The sequence below is a fragment of the Athene noctua genome, chromosome 1 (genome assembly GCF_965140245.1).
Source record: "Athene noctua chromosome 1, bAthNoc1.hap1.1, whole genome shotgun sequence".
NCBI lineage: Eukaryota > Metazoa > Chordata > Aves > Strigiformes > Strigidae > Athene > Athene noctua.
This window is the reverse complement of record NC_134037.1, coordinates 257,475,600-257,499,384: the sequence shown is the minus strand read 5'-3', so window position 1 is coordinate 257,499,384 and position 23,785 is coordinate 257,475,600. Positions and strand designations below refer to the sequence as shown.

At 38.9% G+C, this 23,785-nt stretch overlaps 1 protein-coding gene and 1 long non-coding RNA gene across 26 annotated transcripts in view; one reads left to right on the top strand and one right to left on the bottom strand.

The window, feature by feature from the left end:
• Positions 1 to 23,785, top strand: part of DLG2 (discs large MAGUK scaffold protein 2) — a 1,037,827-nt gene that overhangs the window by 670,528 nt on the left and 343,514 nt on the right. For all 24 annotated transcript variants that reach the window (XM_074917829.1, XM_074917850.1, XM_074917842.1 and 21 more), the window contains one exon: positions 11,396 to 11,520. In XM_074917829.1, the coding sequence (XP_074773930.1) occupies positions 11,396 to 11,520 (125 nt within the window). The remainder of the gene's footprint in view (positions 1 to 11,395; positions 11,521 to 23,785) is intronic.
• Positions 14,082 to 21,094, bottom strand: LOC141973764 (uncharacterized). Of its 2 annotated transcripts, none has more exons than XR_012635599.1 (3): positions 19,815 to 21,094; positions 19,208 to 19,341; positions 14,082 to 14,626 (listed from the first exon to the last, which is right to left on the bottom strand). It is a non-coding gene; the product is annotated as an uncharacterized LOC141973764 (long non-coding RNA). The 2 variants fall into 2 exon arrangements; XR_012635598.1 differs by having other exon boundaries at positions 20,576 to 21,094.

Sequence of the window (23,785 nt, the reverse complement as noted above, 5' to 3'; positions counted from 1 at the left end):
TGTTTTACAAGTGTTGATGTAAGTAAATGAACAGTGAACTTTATCTCAAATGATTTCCAGAAGAACAGGAAAATATGGGCCGAGAAATGTTTTTAGCCAAGTTTGGCAAATGATACCTTGTTAAAAGATTCCTCTTCCCTTCTTCCTCCCAGAAGGACACCTGTAAAATTGTGTTTAATAATGTAAAGGAAATGCGCATTTCTCATGTGACAAAATTAATTTGTTTAGTTTCAAAGAACTGTGTCAAAGTTGTTCAAGGTACAGTTTTAGCCATGAGTTTCATCTGACTTTCACAGAGACCATGTCAAGAAAACCTCTGCGCTGAAGAATGTACAGGTACAAATCTAGGAAAAGGAATTTTTGTAGGAACATATCCATGCAAAATGTTTAAATAGCATGTTATTATCAAGATAAAATTTAGACGGGAAATTTTTAGTGCCTGAACTATTCCTAGGCTGGCAACATATTTTGCAAACTTGTTTTCTATTTGTGACACTTGTATTTCATAGAAACAGAAAATAATTCAGTTTGGGAGGAATTTGTGGAGGTCATCCAGTCCAAGCTCCTGCTCAGAGACAGACAGCTTTGAAGCTATGTCAGACTCCTCAGGGTCATAGCCGGTCAAGTTTAGTAAGAATAAGAAACAACATGGACACCAAAATGAAATGTTACAATAAAATAGGGTCAGCGCAAAGTTGGAGAAAATGATGAGATGTAGATGTGGGTCTGTGAAAAACAAAGAAGAATGAACTGCATTTTATATTATTTATCCTTCTTTGTATTTCTTCCAGGGAAATCTATAGTTGAGCATCATGGGGCCTGAAAGAAAAGTCCTAAGTGTTATTCAGAATAAGAAAGTATTTCAAAAGCTTGCTCTAATCTGTATTAAAAGAGAAGGTAATGCAAAGCTCTGTGTGCTTAGCCACTAGAGTAGTGTGGTGATGGCAAGGTAAGTGATGAAACAGCAGGAATACTCAAGTCATTTGCCTTTAGGATTTGTGCTTAACTTGAAAGCCTTAAGGGCCTTTTAGTTCATTAATAGTTTAGCTTTTTCTTCCAGATTACATGTCCTGAAGATCATGATTTTGAATAGGGAGACAAATTAAGTGTTTTACTCATGCATTTCCTTTGATGCAGGATTGAATAAGAAGTGGAAAGAAAAGATTATCAGAATCTTATAATAGATATAAACATTCCTGATTAACCATCTATGTGTTTCAGTAAAAAAATATAAGCCAAGAAATTGTTGGGCTATAATACTTTAAAGATATGCTAAAAAGATAAACGACAAGATGAGAACAACTAAATATACTCATTTCATATCTGTGAATATGACAGTCAAATGGAAAAGAACAATAGCTTAGACAACAGCTTAGAACTTGGGCTTATTCCAGTACCTTTAATACCCAAAGAGTCTCAAATTCTCCTAAGTGCTTTACACAGCAATGCTATAGTGATTGTGTGATCTGTTCAAATAAACCCATTTAGGCATGCGGCAGTTTTTCAACACAAAGACTTAGAGCTACAAACTGGTTTAACCAAGGAGTTTCCACATAGTCTCAAGAAACCCACTGGGGTTTTCATAGCAGTGAATTATCAGCAGAAAGCGATGAGAGGTGTCATCCTTTAGAGAGGAACTGAAGTCATCACAAGGAGTTTTCTTCTTTTCTTTTAATTGATAGTGCTACGTGATGAAAACCTGTTGGTTTCCAGAGCTTCAGTAAAATCAGGTTTCTGTTCCCTAAGTCCTTGTACAGAAAATGACTGTCTACTTCTGTCACAGAGTCCCATTTAAACATGTCTTAATCTCCTCTGTTTTTGCAGATAATTGCATTGTGAAAGCTTCAGTGATGATCACAGAAAGTTTTAAAAGTAGCCTGTCTCTTGAATAAGCTTTGCTATTCTTTCAATTCCTGTTAGTGTTATACTCCTAATTCTATTCTTCCCCACCTCCCTTACGTCTAGTTACTATTATCACTTAGTGGGTGCTTTCCTTTTCCTTGACCTGATTTTTTTACTTTTGATTGTTTAGCCCTGGGAGTTTGGAAAGATGTCAGGGTCTGGTTGATGAGAAGTGTAGTGCTAGTCTGGAGTGACACAGTATGACAAAGAAAGATTTTTTCAAGTGAAGTGAAACTTTTCACTCCCTAGAAACAGCATTTCCCTCTTCCAAAGAACATGCATCTCTGTTTTGATGAAACATTTTTGATATTTAATTTTCTCCCATGCTACTTTTCAGCTACACATCAGACTGTGTTTTCTGTGACATTTGTTAGCTTTCATTGTATATAGCTAACTAAAAGAGGGCATATGTTGCCTAACTTTCCTGTATGAAACAGAATAGGCAAGGTCATGATGCTCCCATGATGCTGGGAAAGACTATCCCTACAGAGAATACTGAAGTAGGATGAGAAACATGTTGAGGAAAAGTGGGTGTACATGTTTGCCACAGATCAGAGGCTGTTAATGTGAGCTTAATAGAATTAACAATACTGAAAACCAAACCTGAAGAGAGTTCACATCTATCCTTTTGCATCAACCTGTCTACAGGCAGAAGACACACTAGCATTTTTTCAAGAGATCGCTTCACTTTGGTAGTGGTTTCATTCCTTGTCTAGATTTGCTGTTTTACAGTGTTGTAGATTTCACATACACTATGAAAAAACAAATCCACTGGATCTTTTTAAAAATTCTCCTTCCTGAATGCTGTCCTTCATCTGGGCAGAGCTGAGAGAACAATATCCCTCTACAGATAATATGAGAAAGTAAGCATAAGAAGCAGTTATAGTTGAAGCAGTTGTAGTCTGTATCGTGGTTTTGTAATGAATGTGCTGAACCTGATAAGGGGCTTGAAAACAACAAATGGCACCGTGAGAGATGAAAATCTGTACCATATGGAGCATAATATAACTATGGAGTCTCGAAACTGTGACTCTGGGGAGTTTGCCAGCATACGTGGGAGAAGTGAGAATTTCATGAATTATGTTACTCTTGAGTAGATTCAAAAGTACAAAAGAGTTCAACAGCACACTGATTAATATGCAAATGTCCTTGTTCTCTGAATGAGACAGAAATGTGGCTGTAACGTTTAGGGTTTAGAAACTTGGGCTTTGGACAAAACACAGAAGTACAGTATAGAATAGCATGGGCAAATACCTGAAAACACTGCTGGAATGATTTAAATCTGAAGACAGGAGATTAGATGTGGCAGAATGAGAAAGGTCTGGTGTTAGGGTGGGAGATGGCCAAAGAACCCCATACTGTATTGCAGGAAATGGTTTGGTTATTTAGCATGTATCACTCTTTCTCCAGAGTATAAAAACAATGCTAGTATAAATGCCAGATTGTGAAAGAATTGCAAAGCAGAATCCTGTCTTGTCTTAAAGGTTTTAGAACCCTGAGTAGGTGGGTTTTACAAACATTTTCTATCAAAATCTGGAATTAGATGGAAGTGGTTTGCATATTAAAATCACCTGTTCATTTCAGTGGGATGAAGCATTATCTTGTTAAGCTGTTGTTTGCAGTGTGGCTGTGTGCTGTTGAACCCGCATTGTTGAGTGATGGGTAAAACACCCCCACTATACATGTGCCATTGAACTAAGCACAGCTGAGTGAAAGGTAGAAAAAAAATCCTTCAAAATCCTATCACTTCACTGTCAGATGGATAAAAGAGAGTTGTATTTTTTAGGTGCGAAGTACTTTGTGGAGAAAAAATATTATTGAACAAAGTCTGCAAAAGTACTTACACCTACTGATCTTTCCAGCAACCTCAGATGATCATCCTCTTCTTGGGCTAGTGCATCTAGAGGTATTCCTTCCATATAATCATCTTAGGTGCCAAACTAAGAAATCTTACCTGCTTTAGCACAGAGAAAAAGAGAAACTTTATGAAGGACTATTTCAGAGCAGCAGCAAATCCTGGTCTCTATCTAATTCTCCCATGACTGTCAATTACGGTCAGAGTTTTCAATCACTTGTCTCAATTGTTACTCAATTCACTCTACTTGCTCCACAGCTCTTAGTGTTTTTTACCCCATCTCTTGCCAAAAAAAATAATTCCCCACAGTTTTCTAAGACTGACTCATTCTCAGCTTTCACTTTCTCATGCTGTTCAGTAGTTCCTGGAGAAACCTAACATTGTAGAACAAGGGTGAATGTGGTTTGTGGAAGGAGGTGTTATTTTTTTTGTCTCATGGGAGAAGGTGTTGGGTTTTTTCATCTGAAACGGAAGTATCCTGAGGGAAGAATCATAAGGGGAGCCACTGCTGGTAGCAGCCTTAGCCAGGACTCAGGTATTGCTGTTTTGTAAAACTGTTTTTTCTTATTAAGAAGGTACCACGCGAGAGATTAATTTAGGATATAACAAAAATTTGCTGAGTGTTCCAGCCAAACTGTTTTGGGTATCTGTAGAAAACAAGTATTAGTTTCATATTTTACTTTTTATAAGAAGGTTTTAAAGTATGACTTCACTTAAGCAGAAATGTAAAATTTTAAAATTAATATGCAGTGATTAAAAAAACTTACTAAAGTGTATGAAAAAGTCAAGTTTCAAATGAAGTGTCTCAGAGTATGTTTCATAGTTCAAGTAAGGGACATGTTTTTCCACCATCATCTGAAATAGTCAACAGTAGTTCATGAATTAACACGTCCTCACGGCAACATTTACAGGAAGGTGCTGCATTAGAAGACCTGAAAAGCAAAAACAAGTAAATCTCATTTTTAACAAAACTAGCATAATTGCTAAGCCAACACCGCCATCAGAAAAGTGTGTGTTACCCAGAGCAAGAAAGTGCCCTGCCTGTAGCAGCCAAAGCTGAAAAGCTTTAGGATTTTGATGCTTGTATGTCAAATTCTGAAAATCTGTCAAATGCATACCAAGTCCACACTGACTTCAGAGGATATAACTTACCTTTGTATTGAAGTATTTTGAAATTTTGCATAAACAAGAAGAAACCAGCATTGCTTAAAGAAAGGTTAGAATTTACTGAACCTACAGATCAGTAGTGCTTGTAAAAAGCTGAAGGATAATTCCTGTTGTGAAATTCAACAGACAACTTTTTAAGGAGTATCAAGTAACAAAGTTGGTAGGGTCTTTGAAAGTTGTAATAAAGGAAGACAGAAAAAAATATAGCATGTATTTAGGAATGAGTCAGCTATCATTCTGTGAGCTTTCTCTTGACTAAACTTGCTCTGACAAAACCTGCAAATTTAGGCAGCAATTCATACTTTAAAGCCATCTGTAAAAGAAGCGAGAGGGAAAAGCATTTCACAAATTTGGCTGTGAACACCAGAGTACAGGTAGGAAGCCTGCAGGAAAAAAAACCCCAACAAACGCAAACATCTTGAGATAAAATTATAAGTATTTTAGGTACAATATTAAGAATAAAGAACATAGGCTGTGTTTTCTGTTGGTGTTTTCTTTTGTACATTAAATTCTGCTTCTTACAAACATGTGGTCTGGCAAGAGAAGATGTTTTTTTTTTAAAGTCTTGAAATTTTATAGGGGAACAGAATTACTGCAAGGTTACAAGTCATAGATTAAGGTATTTATTATCTAATTAACCATTTTTCCCCTATCACTTTTGTTTAAAAGTTTGCAGCACTTTACATATGTATATTGGTACTGCCCTTTCCTTTTCTCCTCTCTTCCCCAAGCAATAAATCTTTCCACAGAGAAATAGCAACAAACAAGTGCAAGCTCACACAGGCAGTGAGGGTCAGGGATTTTGATTCTCTCTCTGTCCATGAATGACCATGAATGCTTCATCCACAAACATGTATGCTGTGATGACTCTTAACTTCCCTCGTGTTTACTTGCTAAGCAGCATTTCTTAGGGCCTAATGGAAGAGTTATCATACATTTCTGTGATACTGTGTTTGGATTTAGGTTTACTGTGAAGCAGGAAAACAATCATATTATGGAAACTTGATGTTCTTACTTGGACAAACCCCTTGAAATCAGTGGAAAGCATAGTAGACTTGACTTAAATATTTATGTAAATTCTTTTATTTACATACTACTATTTATTGATTATTTGCATGGTTCAGCACATTACAGCTTTATAAACACTAACTTAGATTCCTTAACAGCTAAGCAAAGTGGCTTCCTTACACCTGTAAATAAAAAAAAGAGAGTATGTGTTGTCACTTGAAAGAGCTTTCAACCTCTGGAAACCATTCTAGGAAGTGCAGTTCCTCACTCTGTCTTGGACTTTTTGCTGACTGATGGACTCTGTGAAACAGGCTCCCTGGTACGCTGCCATGACAGGGTGAGGTTGCAGCAACAGTTAAGTGAATTTCTGTGCAGTTCACATCTGGTTTTTTTCTGACTTAAATGCCAGTGAGCTTCAAAATCATGTCACTTCAGAAGATTATCAGAAATTCTTTTAGGAGCACTGAAGTAATTAAGTCATTCAAAAAGTGTCTGTGTGAGTTCTGCTGTCACCTTATTGATTAGAATATTAAAAAAAAAAAGAAGGAAATTAAAATGGAAGACAACTTCTATGTGATTGTGGTATGCCTATTTAGTAAGACAGAATACAAATCACTTGGCCCCTATACAGGGAAGAAAGTCTGCTCTTGATGTGCATTTCTGATCTCATTTCTGCTTCTTTAATTTATATTCTTCTGTGATTTTGTTAAAGACTGACTTTACATCATTCATAATCAAACTCTGCTCTGAGGCAAAATGCAGCTCTTGAGCAGAAAGAAGAAAAAAAATGAGACACATTAAGGAAGAAATCATTTGTAGAAGTGTATGGAAGGCTATCATCCATGGAGAACTGTAATGTCATGGGAAAATAACTTCAGAAGTTCTCAGTGTCAACTTCACTCTGTTTCCATGGAAATCAGTGTGGAGCACTTCTGGGGATTACTCTCTGGCAAAATAAAAATGCTGCAACCTATGAAAATGCAGACTGTTATATGGCTGCTCACAGTGGCGTGTAAAAGGAGAGGAATGCAAGATGGAAGGCTAAATAAGAAGAAGGATGGGTCTCATGGCCTTCTGGCAACCCAAAACCATTACCTGCAGGGGTTTCTTACTTTATTTTTGTGATCTTTATGTTGGCTGTATAACAAGTCTTGAGGGAAGAGATTCAAACTGCCCAGAACTTGCAAGTTTTATTTTCTTCCACTGGCATGTGAATCATCCATCATCTTATTCTGATCCTAAGTGGTGTTTTTCAGTGTTTGTAGAAGGTGTAACACCAGTCATCTGAAGTGACACTGTGTCTCTCTTGGAGGTTGTCTGCCCCTCCAGGGCCAGAAGAATTACAGCCAGGCCTCTTCCCTGCTCAGGCTGAGCTGTAAAGAACTCACCTGATCCTTGTTGAGGTGCAAAGTGCTGTCTGAGAAAGGCATAAAAGAGGCAGGCTTGTGCAGTAAACCTTAAGAAGAAGTACTGACCTTCCCTTCAGAGAACGGGAAGGAGACCTCTGGGGCTGGGGTGGGAGAAATTATTTTGATTTGGTAGTTTGACCTAAGTTTCTCTGTTTGGAAAGTAAAGCTGAGCCAAGAGAGAAATTTGAGCTTGATGGTAAAGCCCTGAGAAGCCTGACATACCCAGTAAGAATAGGACAACTCTGAGACAACAGTATTTTAAGCCAAACAGGCATGCTATACTATGCTAAGCCTTTTGTCAGGCTGTGTGCATGACTGAGGACTTGCCACAAAAGATGGGGAAGCTAGTGAGAAACTAAACTAACAATTAAAAAAATATATTCATGCGTCTATTGCTGAATAGTTTTATGCAAATCTTCTCTGTATAGTCAGTAACTAATTATATGAGTTTTTTACAGTAATAGCAATTGAAAACTTGGACAAAGAGCTTTTAAGTCAAGAGAATTTAGCTAATATGAATGGAACATAAAATTATGTGGATATGGACATTTACATATTTGTGTTCATATCCAATGTTTGAACAATGCCATTAAAGCTAGTAGGTCTGAGACTTGTTCAGAGTTTTTTGTCCCCTACATATGTTTTGGGATTTTTGGCTAGATTTCTTTCACCAAAGAATTCTGAAACAGAGCAGGCAAGCATATTTAGGCCTGAATATGAAACACAGTTAAAAAGTATTAATGGAGTATCCCAAAGGAGGAAAACTTCCATTACTTTACACCTCTTCTCCTCCGTATCAGCTGCTATTAGTTCTTATTAAACATTTATCTGCATTGTCACCAGGCCTCTGAGCTCATTGTTAACTTGCTTTGTAAGCATTCAAGAGAAGTAAGGCTTGTAATAGAAAGAGGGTAGTGAATTAACTTGACAGTTATTTATGGGGAACCACTTCCAAACATGAGAGTCAGCATGAAAGAAAGCATGAATGTTCCACCTTGGAAAATGCAGCAGTTAAGTGATGTTTTGGGCTGGGGGAAGGCAGATATTTTCATTGGTCAACATGAAATGACAGGGAGACAGAGATATGCCAAGAGAAGCTGTGAAGATGATTAACACTCTCTTTTTCTGGGGTGGAAACAAAGGACATGCAAAAAGTAAAGGGTGGGGAGTGAACCCTCACAGTAAGGTTCAGGAAGTGTTGTACTAGTAGACAGTACTTAATTGGAACCTGGAGTTACAGCTCATCAACTGCAATGAGTATTTAATATAACAACCATATGCTGATGAACCTCTGCACTAGTAAGATGGAGCATGAGGTGAGAGATCTGTACATCAGTATTGCTGTTCAAAACTGAAATACAGTAGTTTTTAACCATAATTTCCTACTGTATTATTTTTCAACCCGAGGTCCTTAAAAGGCCAGCTACCCATGAGTGATGGTAGCCATGCTTTTAGCCTTGTTGGCCATGACCTGTACAAAGACAGATGTTTTTTCCATGTAGCCAATACAGACCCTTCAAGAACCACAGGGAAAAACACTGTGTAATTGTTCTTAGCTTTTGTATCAGTTTCTGGTGCAGGAAAGCCTTGCATGGATATACCTTGCTGCAGAGGCAGCTACTGTCTTCCAGCTCATAGATCCTGTTGATCAAGTCAAGGACTGCAGCCAGAATAATTGCTTGAAATTTTCTGGATACAAAAGTGGCAGTGAGGAGTGCTGCCCTGTTCTTTTAAAAGGTTATTCCTAAGGGGCAAAATCAGAATAGTCTTGCAGTATAACAGATGCATATTTATGGATAAATGTCAAGGGCTAGCACTGATTCTCCTGAGAAGTCTGTAGCAGTTTTACCACATCACTGCTTACAGTCAGCATTGCTATATTTTTTAGCTCTAAAAAGTTAATGGAAAAAGTATGGTAGGAGAAAAAGAGCACAAGGAAAGTGTGAAACCTTTTCAGAAATTATTTCCTGATAAGAAATCTAATGAACTTTATGTGAAGAACTATAACAGCTAAGCACACCTCACATACAGTCAAGCTTTGATAGTTTTTAAAGCTCTTCAGGCATGCTTTTTTATTATGATATAGCTGTTTATGTTCCCTAACCGTAGAAAAATTATGTCAATACTTCTCCTTGGCTACTCCATTCTTTCTCTTTCCTTACCACAAGCAGGTCTGGAAATCCACCTCTATTCAAAAACACAGATTTTTGCATATTTTTAAAATCTCTTTGCAGTTAAGAATAAACCAAACAATTTAATTCTATTTTTTTAGAGGTTGGTTGGTTGTTTTGTTTTTGTTTTTTTTTCCTTAGAAATCAAGTATTACTTACTCTAAGTTTCTAGAAATTTGCCCTTGGTTTTAGTAGTGTTTTAAGGCTTTTGTTCCAGGCTTCCTGAAGTGTGTATCAGTACACATTTTTTCATTCTTATGTGTTGGAAGATTAACTTCATTAATAATACAACATATAGAAAAACTTACAGGAAAATATTCTTAAAGTATTTTTAGAGTGCACGTTGGTGTAGAGTGCATTGTATAATTAGACATGTGTTAAAATATTGGAAAAATAACCTGAATCTGAGATGATCCTAATGATGAAAGGAAGATTAAATCAAAGATTTATAATAGTGGCCTGGAGATGTTTATTAACTCTACAGAAAATATATACAGAGTGTTTCAGTATTATAATATTTTTCATATTATAGCTAGCTGACAAGTATTGAGATATGTGTAGTCCTAAATCCTTCTCCTTGGATTCTAAATTAGTTCAGTACTGAAAATGTATTCACAATTATATGCTGCAGATTGCATGTACATCTCTTGAGTAATGAGAACTGCATCGCTCATGGATGCAGAATACTGATAACAGAATTGAGAATTTGACATGCTGCAGGCAGGCAACATGCAGGCTTTCTCACACAAAATGCATTGCATGCCTGACCTACTAATAGAAGTACAGTTCAAAACCGCAGAAATTAAATTTGATTTAAATTAAAAAAAAAAAAAGTATAGAGATGCCATTTTTATTAGTAACTCTTCTCACTAGGACTGAACTGGATACCTGTCCACAAGCAACACTGAAGGAAACAAACTCCCAATAATCTGAGGTTGATGAAATAAAAGTATTTTTAGTGCCCTGAACATATTTAATTCACAGTAGTGTACATATTCTGCAGTATCAACAGGGTTGTAGCACTGTGATAAGCCTAAATACCTAATTATAAAAATACTTTGGTATGAGACTTAAACAATGAAGTATTGCCTTGAATTTTAAGACCTCACCTATGTATAGGGGGTGTCTTAAACCTGCATCTCCGTTCTATAAATAAGAAAGAGTCCCTTACAAAAAGTACTGTTTATAGAGAAAATCATAATAACTTATACTTCCAAAAAAGGGTTAGAATTGTGGGTTTGAATTCTATGTGAAAGTGACTTAATTTGCAAGGGTATGTATGTGTGTACATGCCTATTTAGCCTTCATGATATTCTCACAAGTAGTAGAAGCAGTAAGTAGGATTATTGAGTAGAGTCTCATAATGTGTCCTTCAAACATTTCATTCTAGCAAATCAGTAAGATGAAAGAAAGTCTTGTGGATTTTTTTTTAAAGCATGTGAATCTGAGCAATGATCACTTTTCAAGAACTTAAGAGCTAAATGTTATTCACTGTTAATGTTTATAAATGACAGTGGGTTTTAAAGTCTTTTTTCAAAGCTCTGAAGTTTTTTAGCCTCTAGCTCTCATTGACTTGGATAAATTCATATTGGAGTTCAGATGCTAATTTATGTGACTGCTTTTGAAAACAATTAAATTTAGGTCAAATCTTGTTTCTATAGGAGCATCCATTAACTCTGCCATTAAGTCTGGGAAATCTTTCTGTTCACAGCCTCGGTTCTTTAACTGACAATTTTTTCTGACTGAGTCACCTGCCTTCAAGTATGGAGTTGCCAAATAAAGTGATTTCTTTAAGAAGCAAGGATAACTTGCTCATGCACTGCAAATAAATTCTGTAGAAATCTAGCATCTGGTGACGCATTTACTTTTTTTTATTTTTCCAGGGGAATTCCGGCCTGGGATTCAGTATCGCTGGAGGAACAGACAACCCACACATTGGGGATGATCCTGGGATATTCATTACTAAGATTATACCAGGAGGAGCTGCAGCAGAGGATGGAAGACTCAGGTAAAAATGAAGTAATTATGTATGTTTAGATACAAAATGGATCATTATTATAAATTATTCTCTAGTAGTCAAAAGCCAACTGGGTCTTTCATGGGGTCAAGGGAAGTAAATGACATATTAGAGTCTCCATTCTGCTAAGGTAGAAGAGCTGATTTAAGTAGTTTAGAGCAGCTGAATAATGTTAGTTAAGCCTTGTATAAAGGGGCATTTGCTGGTGCCATCTCCATCTGTGTACGTTCGTTTGACTAAATGAAATCAGTCATTTCATTTAGTCAAAAGGCAAGATGGAGACAGAAGGAGGAAACAGGCACGTCAGCAGGAAAATCTTCCCGGCTTGGTCTTGTTCCTGGCTGAAGGACTATGCGTTGGTGTTATACATTAAGACTGTCAAGACTTCCCAAACTACAGAGCCACCGCTAAATAGCCACAGCTGTTTGTAGACACTTCTTGTTATTCGACTGCAGTAGTAAGGTGTGCTTACTGCTGTTCCCAAACATTTTTTTGCTCTGTGAGGATATGATTGTTATGCTCTATATTCTGAGTCACCTCCACAGTAATCTATTGCTGTGCTCATGAGACAGACACACAGGTCACTCGTGGTTCTCAAATACATGGTAGCACATCTCTTAAACAAGTGGAACCACAGAAGTGCTTGTGCTTCTCTTTCCTTATGGACTGAATGCAGAAAGGCTTCTGTCTATCACAGAGACTGCCACCCATCTGTCAGTCATGAAGCCTCCTGATGCTCACTAAAAGGCAGCAATTTAGCTGGAAAGACTTGGGATAAAATTCTGAAGCTTTCATGATCTCAGCACTGGAATCTGAGTTCTGGGAGCCTTTGCCAAAAACAGATGGTCTAAAATTCATGAAATGGGACCAGATGGTAGCAATAACTTTTTTCCCAAAGCCTTTTCCTTTAATTCAAAGTTAAAAGTAGGGGGAGTTGGCCAGTTCTTAGAGCAAGTTTTGGATTTCTTATAGTGGGTTAGTAATTTGATTTTGGAAACCATTCTTATTTTTACCAATAGTGAAGAAGAGTCATGGTGGTTGGCAGTGCCTGAAGAATTTATGGTCTAAATATGATTGTAGACAATAGGAGTAAGAATAATCTCATGCAACTTTATGACTAAAATGCAGTTATCTATGCCTAAGCTAGTCATCTTAGAATCTCCTAACAGTGAAGAAAAACCCAAGCATTTCTAGGCTGTGATTCATCTCATCCTAAAGTCAATGTCTAAAATAGAACAGACAAATCACATCTTAAAAGGGCCTATATTTTCACTGGTGACTCAAATGAAAAGGAGTTTCTTCACCTAGTTCAGCTGTAGTGATCTATACTGCAAATGTTTGCACTGGGCCAGATAAGCTTCATGCAAAACAGACCATGAGGAAACAGTACTACGTGGAAATCATGCTATCAATTTTGACATGATGAAGAGCATTAGGGGGGTCTTAAACCTGCATCTACCTTTCTACTAATAAGAAAGAATGCCTTGCAAAAAATGGTATCTTTTTCGTAGAGTTTTTAATTACTTTTGAAAGCTTTTTTTAGTTTAAACTACTAGGACAGAAGCCACTGCAGTATTTTGTCATGCTACCTTTGTATGAAATCAAATATTTCGTAACTCATTGCTATACTAATTACTGTAAATATAACTTATGAATATTTAGTAATTATTGTGTTGTAAAGGTCTTAGAGAGACCTTCTAAACCCACAAAAAATAGCATACAAATGCAATTCATTAATCCATGGTGAGATTAGACCTGGCAAACTTTCTGTTTTGTAATAAAAGTTTTGTAGTACAAGTATAGTTCTCTTAATACTAAGACAATATTCTTACAGGATTTGTTAGCACATTTCGAAGTAAAATGTTATAATTGACAAGCATCGATTTAGTATGATCATTTTTCCTATTCTCATTTGTAAACACAGTTTTAACAAAGATTCCTCCTTTCCTTGTTTTATCTGGTAGATGGATTTCATTTTGCTACGATGCTAGCAAAGACATAATCCTGTCATGTTTTAGGAACACCTGAAAATGTATTTATCAGTGATCATTATTGATATGCCACTGAAGAGAAAAGCCATCCTGGGGCAGTCTCCACTGACTTACATGATAATTAAATTTACATAACAGAGTTTATCAGCTAAGGCCACTCTACAGGAACAAAAGCTCAACAACACGCAGTAACATCTGCCAAGAATAGCAATAACCTAGGTTCCTAGCAAAAGCCCAATTTTTAGCTACCCAAGAATGAGAGATTGGTGTTTATGGACAGAAAAAACAACATACTTTCTCGTGTCCATTTTTGCCTCAGACTCTGCCTGCAGATACACTATATTATATAGTGCAGACTGTTTGAACTGGCTTCTAAATCTACTGTCTGTTTTATAAATCATAAAAGCCTGTAAAATCACTTCTACTGCATTTTACATGAAGTCCTTTTGATCTAACTTAGCTGAGTGAAGTTCTTCAAATAGCAAGACTGTGAAGAGACCAGCAAGAAATGGACTTAATGCAAATCTTATATATGTGTGTGTTGACAAGTGGAGAGGAGTAGGTCAACTGGATTTTCACGTAAGTCCAACAAAAGCAAATGCAACCTCCTGCACCTTGGAAGGAATAACTCTCCAGTGGGCAATTTATAGTTGCAAGTACATAAATACCTGATGGGAGGGAGTGAAGCAAAAGAGGCCAGACTTTTATCAGTAGTGTACAGCAACAGGGAAAGGAGCAACGCACACAAAACACATGAAATTCCACTTGAACATCAGGAAACACTTTTTTACTGTGAGAGTGACAGACTCTGCGCACAGTTGCCCAGAGAAGTTGTGGAGTCTCCATCCTTGGAGATACTCAAAACCAGACCAGACACGTTCCTGGACAACCTGTTCTAGCTAAGCTTGCTGCAGCAGGGAGGGTTTGACGAGGTGATCTCAAGACGTGCTTCCCAACCTAAATGATACTGTGATTCTGTAATTTCCACCTGAGTCAGCAGTGTGCCCTGGCAGCGATGAACACCAGCATGGAGGTCAACAGAGGTGCACAGAGAAAGGACTGGAGGCAACAGTCACATGATGCAGTAAGGGAAATTCCAGTTGGGTCTGAGGAAAAAAAAGTCTTTTTAATAAGGTCAGTAAGGCACTATAACGGGTGGTTCAGTGAGATTATGGGATCTCTGTCTTTAGAGGGATTCAGCATTTATCTGGGCAAAGTCCTGAGCAGTGTGATTGAACTTACAAGTTGGCCCTGCTTTGAGCAGGAGGTTGGAATAGATGACCTCCAGAGGACTCTTCCACCCTGAATTGTTCTCTGATTATGTAGATTATTCTTATATATAAAACCTGTGTGTGAGGCTGGAACAAAAGTGATTAAGTTCCTGGGTTTTTTTCCTTTAGTGGAGAACATACTTTTATTGACCATAGGTACAATTTGGGCTTGTATCTCTACCCAAAGAATATTAAAAGTTGTCAGCTACTTTAGACTGCATTCATTTTAACATAACATCCCTGATTTTGAAAGACTTCTTGAACTTTCAAATATTAATCACAGAAGCACAGAATCAAAGAATATCTCAAGTTGGAAGGGACCCATAATGATCGAGTCCAACTCCCTGCTCTTTGCAGGACTACCTAAAAATAAACTAAACGACTAAAAGCATGGTCCTTGAACTCTGACAGGCTTGATGCCGTGACTACTTCCCTGAAGAGCCTGTTCCAGTGCCCAACCACCCTCTCAGTAAAGAACCTTTTCCTAACGTCCAATCTGAACTTCCCCTGACGCAGCTTCACTCCATTTCCTCATGTCCTCTCTCTGGTCACCAGAGAGAGGAGATCAGCACCTCCTGCTGAGGAATAGCTATTATGTTTACATACTACCTTCCCTGAAATGCACTGTCTTCTATAACTAGTATAAGATTCTAGAACTAGTGTAAGACCAATACACTGCATAACTCAGATTTTGGAAGACATTTTAGGTTAAGTACACTGACTCCTAATCTTACAAAATACAAACAGCTGTGGAATCTTTTATGATGTTCATATAATATATAGAAAATAATTTCATATATAGTAAATAATTTCATGGAATAAAAATTAATTAATTTTAGATTTGATTACTTTAGCTAAATGTGAATATAAAACCTTGGGACTAACTGAAAATTAATTTTTTCTGAATGCTGCATACCGTCTTTCTTTGAAGCTTTAAGTTTCAAGTCAGTGACAGACAGAGAATATAAAACCTCCAGAAGCAGCAACCATTCCCACTGAGTTGAAGGAGAATTTCTCTCAACAGTTTGATCTTTTAAGACTTTTGATGCATAAAAACTTTTGCTTCTATCTCACAAATGTCAGTTGTCCACGGGCAAACATCTACTTTTTAATAAAGAAGCTCTGAACTTAAACTTCTTTTACTCTTTGGAAGAAAGAGAATTCCAGTAATTTATGGCTCAGTGCCATTTTTTTGTTTTGAGTTTGTGTCAGTGAAAAAAATACAGTGGTTGGCTCAATTGCCTAGATAAAACAAAGAACTTCAGTACACTATCTCAGCAGTTCCTTCTATTGACACTTATTGATCATAAGTGAAATTCTGGCTTCTAAAAGGCAACACACATCTGAAAAATGCAGCATACTCTGTGAAAACAAAAGTTATCAGCTTATGACACTAGAAGCACAGTGTAGTAGTACAACACGATTGAAAAACAAATAGTGAAAGAGTAATAAAAAGCTTTAAATTATGACCAAGTTTTAAAAAGCAGACTCCCAAAATACGAATTTATTTTTAGCAATTGTAAACCAACACTGTTTTGAGTCAAGAATCATTCTTTCTGTTTACAGTTTCTCACAGTCCAATTCCGATCTTATGGTGGAAGTATTTTTCTCAAAACTGTCTACAGGAATGAGTAGGTCATATGAGTTCCTTGCTATTGCTATCAGAAAATATGCTCTTCTTTTTTGTGAAGACAAGTTTGAAAATGTGAATTTTAAAAGCTATTGGGATGTTAAAAACAAGAAAGTCTTGGATAGAACAAGGATTCCAATCATGTTTCATACCAATCTCTTGGTAGTAGGCATCTTACTGAACCTGTGAATCAAAAATCAGTTACTGCATATATGACCGAATGAGTTTATTCACAGGACTGTGAGATAGACTGGGACGGCCCTGAGCTTGAATTTCAAGGGTTAATGTTATACCAAAGGTTATTTTGGTATTTGAGCCTGAGCTGTACTCAAGAGGAAAGAGGGTTGGATGTGAGGGGTGAGTCAAAGGGAAGAAAGTGGTTGTGCCTGAAGGCACACTGCCCTGGTAAGCTGCCCGGACCTGTAGCTGTTTCATTCATTCTTTCTTCTAGGAAACTGGTTTCCAGTCTTTCCATTTGTGAACTATCAAATTTTGTTCCTTAAGAATGTGGATATTTGTAAGAACAACTTAAACACCTTGAGAAAAGTAGATCGATTGAGGGTTTCTTTTGGCAGACTATTCAGAAACAGCACATGTACAGCTGAATACCCTCCCAGCTCTCTAAGTCACTTGATGTGCAGAAAGGAACATAATACACAAGCTAAAAGGAGACAAAAACTGAAATAACTTGCCCTCAGTCATCTAGTAAATCAGGGAGAAAGCTGGAAAAGTGATTCCTTCTGTCATATTTCTGTGCCTTACGGGCTTCAGTTAAATGCCTACCAGCAAAGGTTTTAAACAAATTAGATTTGTGTTCCCTTCAGTTGTCAACTAACCCACTGTGATGTGTCAAAAGATTATACATTTAGCTAGGTATATGTAGCAAGGGATGAACTCTGAAGTTAAGACTCTTTCTCATGCGTATTTTGTTAAAAAAAAATAGAATTAAGAAAAATTAATTTAAAGGTAAAGATTGTATTCTGATCAGATTTTAAAAAATATTTCTGTGCTTCACAAACGATGAACCAGAGAGGAAATATTACCATTTCATGATATTTGTTCAGAGCTTGAAAACTGGAATTAAGAAACACAGTGGTATAACTATTGTTTGCAATTTACCTGAGAAACTCAAAGGAAAGAAGAAATGCAGGAAACAAGCAAGTCCCCACTTGAGAGCTGGCTAGATAAAGGACTACCCCCCCCCCCCCCCCGCCATGGGCTGTGCTGACAGTCAGTGCCTTGCCTCTGATGAAAAGTCTTAAACCTAAATCCCTCCAGCAGCAGCAGGCACGCAGTTGTTGCCTGTTGGTATCCGTCTGCAGCTCTAGATTGCTTACCTACTCCCACTCATTGGGAGTGATAATAGGAAAAAAACAGGGGCTTTTTCAGATTAATGTGAAGAGCTATTCCCAGGAGAGATCATGTTCTTTCCAAGTGTGTCATGTGTCTCTAATCCAGCTTGGGCAACTGGCTTTATTTCACCATCATTGTGTATCAAAACAGAAGTGTGTCTGCTTTGTGATTCACTGCCTAAATCCCTGTTTGTTAACTTCTGATCTTGTATTAAACCTATCAGTACCAGGTCTATATGCGTTGCAATGGCATACAGCTTGTTCAGGATGTTACTATAATTACAGTGATGCCACAAAACACTGATTCATATCTGCACTGTTTACAGGCCTCTGACAATGCTATTAGTTCAGTACATAATTTTAGTAGTAAGTTAATAAAGAGACATTCACCCCATTAGGCAAAACATGCTTGCCTGGCACACAGTCATAAATTAGATCATGAATTATTGACTGCTCACTCTGTCCTGGTTTGTGTTAGGAAGTTTGATCTTATTAACTCTGTTTGTCTGGTTATCTGTGCGTATCATTTTTTGAACTACTGTGGAATTAAAAAAAACCCAGAATTACCACAGGGGATCTGCATGAAAAAAGGCAGGTCACAAAATCAAAGCTGAACATGACTTACTGTGGCTCAAGTTTTAAATCATCAGCTTATACATCTTTCTATCAGGGGAGTATGTTACCATGTGATTCTCTTCTCTGTTGCCTTCACCTCTTCACTTTTCTTTAGCTGAATCCTTCTTTTTCTCTTTTTTTTCCTATGTGAAGTTTGCATTCCTTATTTGGTATTGCAGAGCCCCAATGTGTCTCTGAATTTGATTATATTTTGCTTTTCCTATTTTGAAAATAATTTGGTAGGCTGAAAAACTTCTCTCATGCAGTGCAAGAAAGGAAAGGGAAATTATGTATTAACAGCTGAATTTTCAGGTAGAGAGAACACAATTTAATGGGCAGAAAAAGGTACCTCTCTGTCTTGGGTATTTGAAACTGGTGAATTTTGGGGGCCTATTTATAGACAGCAGTGATGGACATTTTTGTAGAAGTTTTATTTTGTAACACAAAGGACCAGTTTCTTCCCCGTATAAACTTCTTGAGCTGTTTTCCACTAATTGAAACCACTGTTTGCAAATAACACTTAAGCAAAGCAGCATGCTATTAGGACTTCAGATACACTGCAGCTATATAATGCCCATTGCACTAGTATTTCAGGCAGTGGTACTGAACTGGTTAACAAGGCGCTCTCCCCAGAGTTCTTTTAGTACCCATCCTGCCTGAAATTACAGTCACCCCAGACTGCTGCAGCAGCAGAACAGCACCACACAGCCAAATCCAAGCGATTATTTCATCAACATGTTTGCACTGCTACTGTAGTTACAAATTTAAATAGCTCAGTGATAATTTATCTGAAGTAAGAAGCCTTCTGTGGTTACACACCTTAGAAATGATCAGCCCTCTATGGAGTCTAGTGTTAGTCAAGGAAAAAATATTTCACATCTGTTCCTGTATTCGACAGGTGTCATCCTCTAGGGTACTGCTGAATTCTTCCTTTCTTTCAATTTCCACCGAACCTGAAAATAAGATTTTGGATGAAAAAGAAACTGACTTAAGCTATCATGAAAAAAAAAAAAAAAGTTTCTTATAACCAGCAAAGATCTGATTCTACAACTTTTTAAGAAAAACCTTGATCAACTTTTTGCTTCTGGCAGCCAAAACCTGTAATACACGGTGAGACAGGCCATTCATATGCTGTCAAAACTCTTGGCTGTGCTTTGAATAAACACTTTGGACTTTCAGACTACAGCCAGACCCTATTTCCTGACAGTACCTCATCATTGTTGTCACATTCCTTACTCCACTTTTACTGCAGCTATTAGAGCAGGAGTTTTCAATGTACTTCCTCATGACACGTGAGTTTTAATACCAAACTTGCAAGATGTGCGAGTACTTTGTTTGGATGTGTTGCTTACATCACACCATTCCGCATGTTAAGTCTGAATCATACCATTACAAAAAGCAAGCTTGGGTTTTTTTCCCTACTTACCTGTTTGCATTCTACTCAAAGTTGCAGCATGTAGTCTAATGGTGCAGATGCTCTGAAGCTGCTTAAATTTCTTACTGAACTTGAACTACGTGTTTCTCTTCCATTTTTTTAAACGCTACACCTCTGTTCAGAATAGCTGTTCTCAATCAAACCAGAGTGGAAGGGAGGGTTTTCTACTTGTTAGTGCAAGCGCTTGGGAGGCAGGACTGCTTAGTTTTGTTCTCAACTTGCTATGCCTGATCTGTGGCAACACTTTTCTTCTTTTGTGCTAAAGTTTCCCCATTTGTAAAATGGGTATAGTGATCATTATCTTTGCCTCACGGGGGTTGTTGTGAAGCTTAAACGAGTTCATATTTGCAAAGCACTTTGAGAGCCCCAGATGAAAAGTGCTTGTAAAACTACTGAAATCTGGAATTGCCTTCTGGGTTATCTGTTGTAACTGGTTTTCCTGCACAAACCTGAATATGCTTCAGACACTGCTAGTGTCAGCTGGGAGGATTTTAACCACGGGTGAGGAACAAGCGAGTAGCTCGGTGTGTGCAGCCGGCAAAGCGCTCCTCAGGCCCCAGGAAACGCCTCGTCCTCCCCAGGCTGGGCTCGGCCGGGCCGGGCCGCGGCAGCTGCTCCTCCTCCGGGCCCCGGAGCCCCCGCTCGGCGCTGGAGCCCGCTCAGCCGCAGGCTCGGGGGGTAAGTCAGGGCTGCGAAGCCGTCCCTGCCCTCCACCACACCTCCGAAGCCTGGCCTGGGGCATCTTCCCTTACCTGCAGAGCAGCCCTGCAGCTGGGAGGAGCTCTGCAGCTTCCTGGTGCCTTCATTCATCTCAGAGTTGACAGGGTTTTGTTTTTCTTCCCCCTTTCTTTATCCCCACACCTTCCTCTCACAACGCCCCGCAGCGACCTGCGCCTCCTTCTTCTCATTCCTCGCCTCTCCGCTGTCCCACTTTGGCCTCTGGCTCGGAAGGGCGGACATCGGTCCTGGTGCCGTAAGGAGTTTCCCTCCGGGCCACCCTCGGAGGCCGCTGCCCGCGCCGGCTCACAGGGCCGCCCCGCTCCGGCCCGCTGCCGCCTGCGCGGGACGCGCCGCCCGGTTCCGCGCTCGCTTACTAGTGGGAGTAGTTCCCGAAGGGAGCCTCGTCCATGGCAGTGGCAGACGGGACGCGGAGGGACTGAGGATAACCGGGCGGTTAGAGAGCGGACGGAGGAATGGAAAGATGTGGTAAGAGCGACGGATGCCAGAGCCGAGGACCGAGCCGGATGAGAAACGCAGCGGGTGGGAGAAGGAACCTGATTTTGGGGGGGGGGGAACAGGAAAAGGAAACGGGACTTCCTGTAGCTCTCGCGGAAGAAGTTAACAAAGCAAACTTGAGCCAAGGTTGAGCGCCCGTTTCGGGGAAGCCGCCTGGAGCCCCTGTCGGCCTCAGCGGCCTGCCCGCCCTCGGCGCCCCCCTGCCCCTCCTCACTGCCCGCCTCCTCCGCCGTCCCCTCGCCTCACGGACCCGCCGCCAAACACAAACGTTAGCCAGAACGGCGGGCTCGGCGGGCGGGCGGCCGCCGCCTAGGGGGGCCTTTGGCCGGGGGCTGCCGGCTTCGTCTGGCGGAGCCCCGCGCCTCCGTCTCCTCACGCCTGCCTCTGTTCCGCACCGTTTCAGATCTGTTCTTGGCAAAGCCGTACTTGGCTTCCAGTAAGCTAAGGTGGGAATCTCAGGTCCGATCAGTACAAAATGGTCTTTCAGGGGTGGAGAATTGGTTTGATTTGCCTTTCATACTGGTGTGTCCGGCAAAGGGCAGGGCTCATCCCCATCCGAGCAGCTTTGCCTCGGCAGACGGTGGTGTCCCACGGGCCCAAACTCTGCTTGGAGAAGACGTGACTTACACCGGGGTTGAGGAGGCTGTCTTACTCAGGGGGCATTTTAAAAGGAGTAATGTGTGAAGCGACGGATAATAAACTCTGCACAAAATTACTATAGGCGTGGCTTACCTAGCCAAAGAGTTAATGTGCCTTGAGTTAGGCAGGCCAAGCAGTAACTGAAGACTTGGTGTCACAGGATCATTTCATTATAAATTATTTAGAACAGCTGCACCTCCAAAAGCATTACACAGTGACAAGGTATCATTCTGCTTTCAGAAGGAGAAAGGATGAAGGGGGAAAAAAAAAAAAAAGTTCCTGTTGTAGATGTACTTAGACTTTTCTAAAAGTTTATGCTTGAGTCTGTCTGTGTGGAAATTGAATGGGTGTCACCTACTCCTCCCTCAACCCCAGGTAGCTACACCCTGTGAGATGAGCTACCATTAGCTAATGACTACTTCCCATTCTCAAGGTGTGTGTAAGGAGATGCAGCTCTTGTGGGAGACGTTACACCAAGTGGGGTTTTGCTGCTCTCCTCGCTCTGCATTAGGTTTGTCTGTGGAAGCATCCTTAACCTCTGAATTTTATCGGACACAAAAAGAATGGCACTTTTTTTGTAGTGATGGTATTGGCTCAATGTTCCAGTAGATATGTGAAAAGTTTTAACTGTATGTGTTATTTTTTTCCTAAGGTGAAAATGTAGAAAATGATATTTGGAGTTGATGTGGAATTTACCACTGTTTTTAGCTCCTGGATATTATTGACCATGTTGCATGAGTAAATTTTAATACCAAGTCAATACCATGCAGTGAGCATTCATATAGTTTATGAAACTTCAGCTTTTATGAAACTTCAAATAATAATAACAATAAGGTCAAGTTATTGATTTTGAAATTAGTATTAGTTTTGATTTTTTTTTAACAAATCTACTCCTACAGCTAAAAGTTGAATCAGATTAGCTGCTTATCATTTTTTTAAAATCAGTAATTTAAAATATAAATGCTTAGTGCATTTGGCAGTAGTAAATTTTAAAAGTTTTCAATGTATGTGGCAATTTATTTAAATTAACAGTTTCTTTATGTGATTTGTAATTCTTTAAATAAGCTATTTTTTAAGTCTCCCTTGCCTTATGAGCATTTTTCAATGGAATGCTGGCTGCATCACTGCATAAAAATTTGCTATCTACAAATTTCAGGTCTAAAAAGACCTTAGAATGCTATGCTAAAGCTGAGCAAACATGTTTTTTCATATAAAATGAGGTCCAAATTGCTTTTCAGTGACAAATGGTAAGGAGTAAATTGGGGCTTCCTTCATTCATGAAAGCAGTGGCAAAACCACCTTTCAGCTCAGATCTGAAGGGAAACCTGCATTCCCCATCTTCTCTCTCTGGGGAACATGAGCCCATCTCCCAAAGGAGTAATCAGACCATTAAACTGGAGGGGCTATGAAATGGATGTATTTTATTCTTTCCTTACAAAGTTGTTTCACTTCCTCAGAGACAAGTAAATGTTAATTGGGCCAGAGCAACTTTGCAGTGGGCGTGCTGTCTTGAGAGTCAGGTAGAAGTTGTGGACCAGGGTCTGCTCTCTATGGATGTCCTGAGCACTGCTCAGCAGCAATCTTGCATACACCTGCGTTAGCTTCTGTTGTTACAGTATCTGTAATGTATTTCAAGATTTCATCAAGTCAAAGCAAGTGACAGAATTTCTAGTCTTGTGATTGAGGATGTGTTCCTAAATAATGGGGAATTTTGACTGCAATTTAAGAAGAGCGTTACATTATACAAAGTGCAACAGTTTCGGTGATGGAAGCAGAGGTAGTTAAAGTGTTTTTCTAGGAGATTATATTGAATAATAAGACAGCAGACCGTTGGTTTGATTTTTGTTTCCCTGACTGTCTAACCTTTTATTCAATTTTATTTTAAGTCAAAGCATATTAGAATTAAATTTATTTTTGGCTCGGCTGGAAAATTTATTCAGCATAAAACAATGTTGGTTTTGTCAAGAAAAAACATAATAAAAACAACTTCGACCTGAACTGCATTTTTTGTCAGAGTTCAGTTATAAATCTGTAGGTTTTACAGCCAAGAGGCACTCAAATAAATAGAAAGCTGGGTGGTGGTGTTT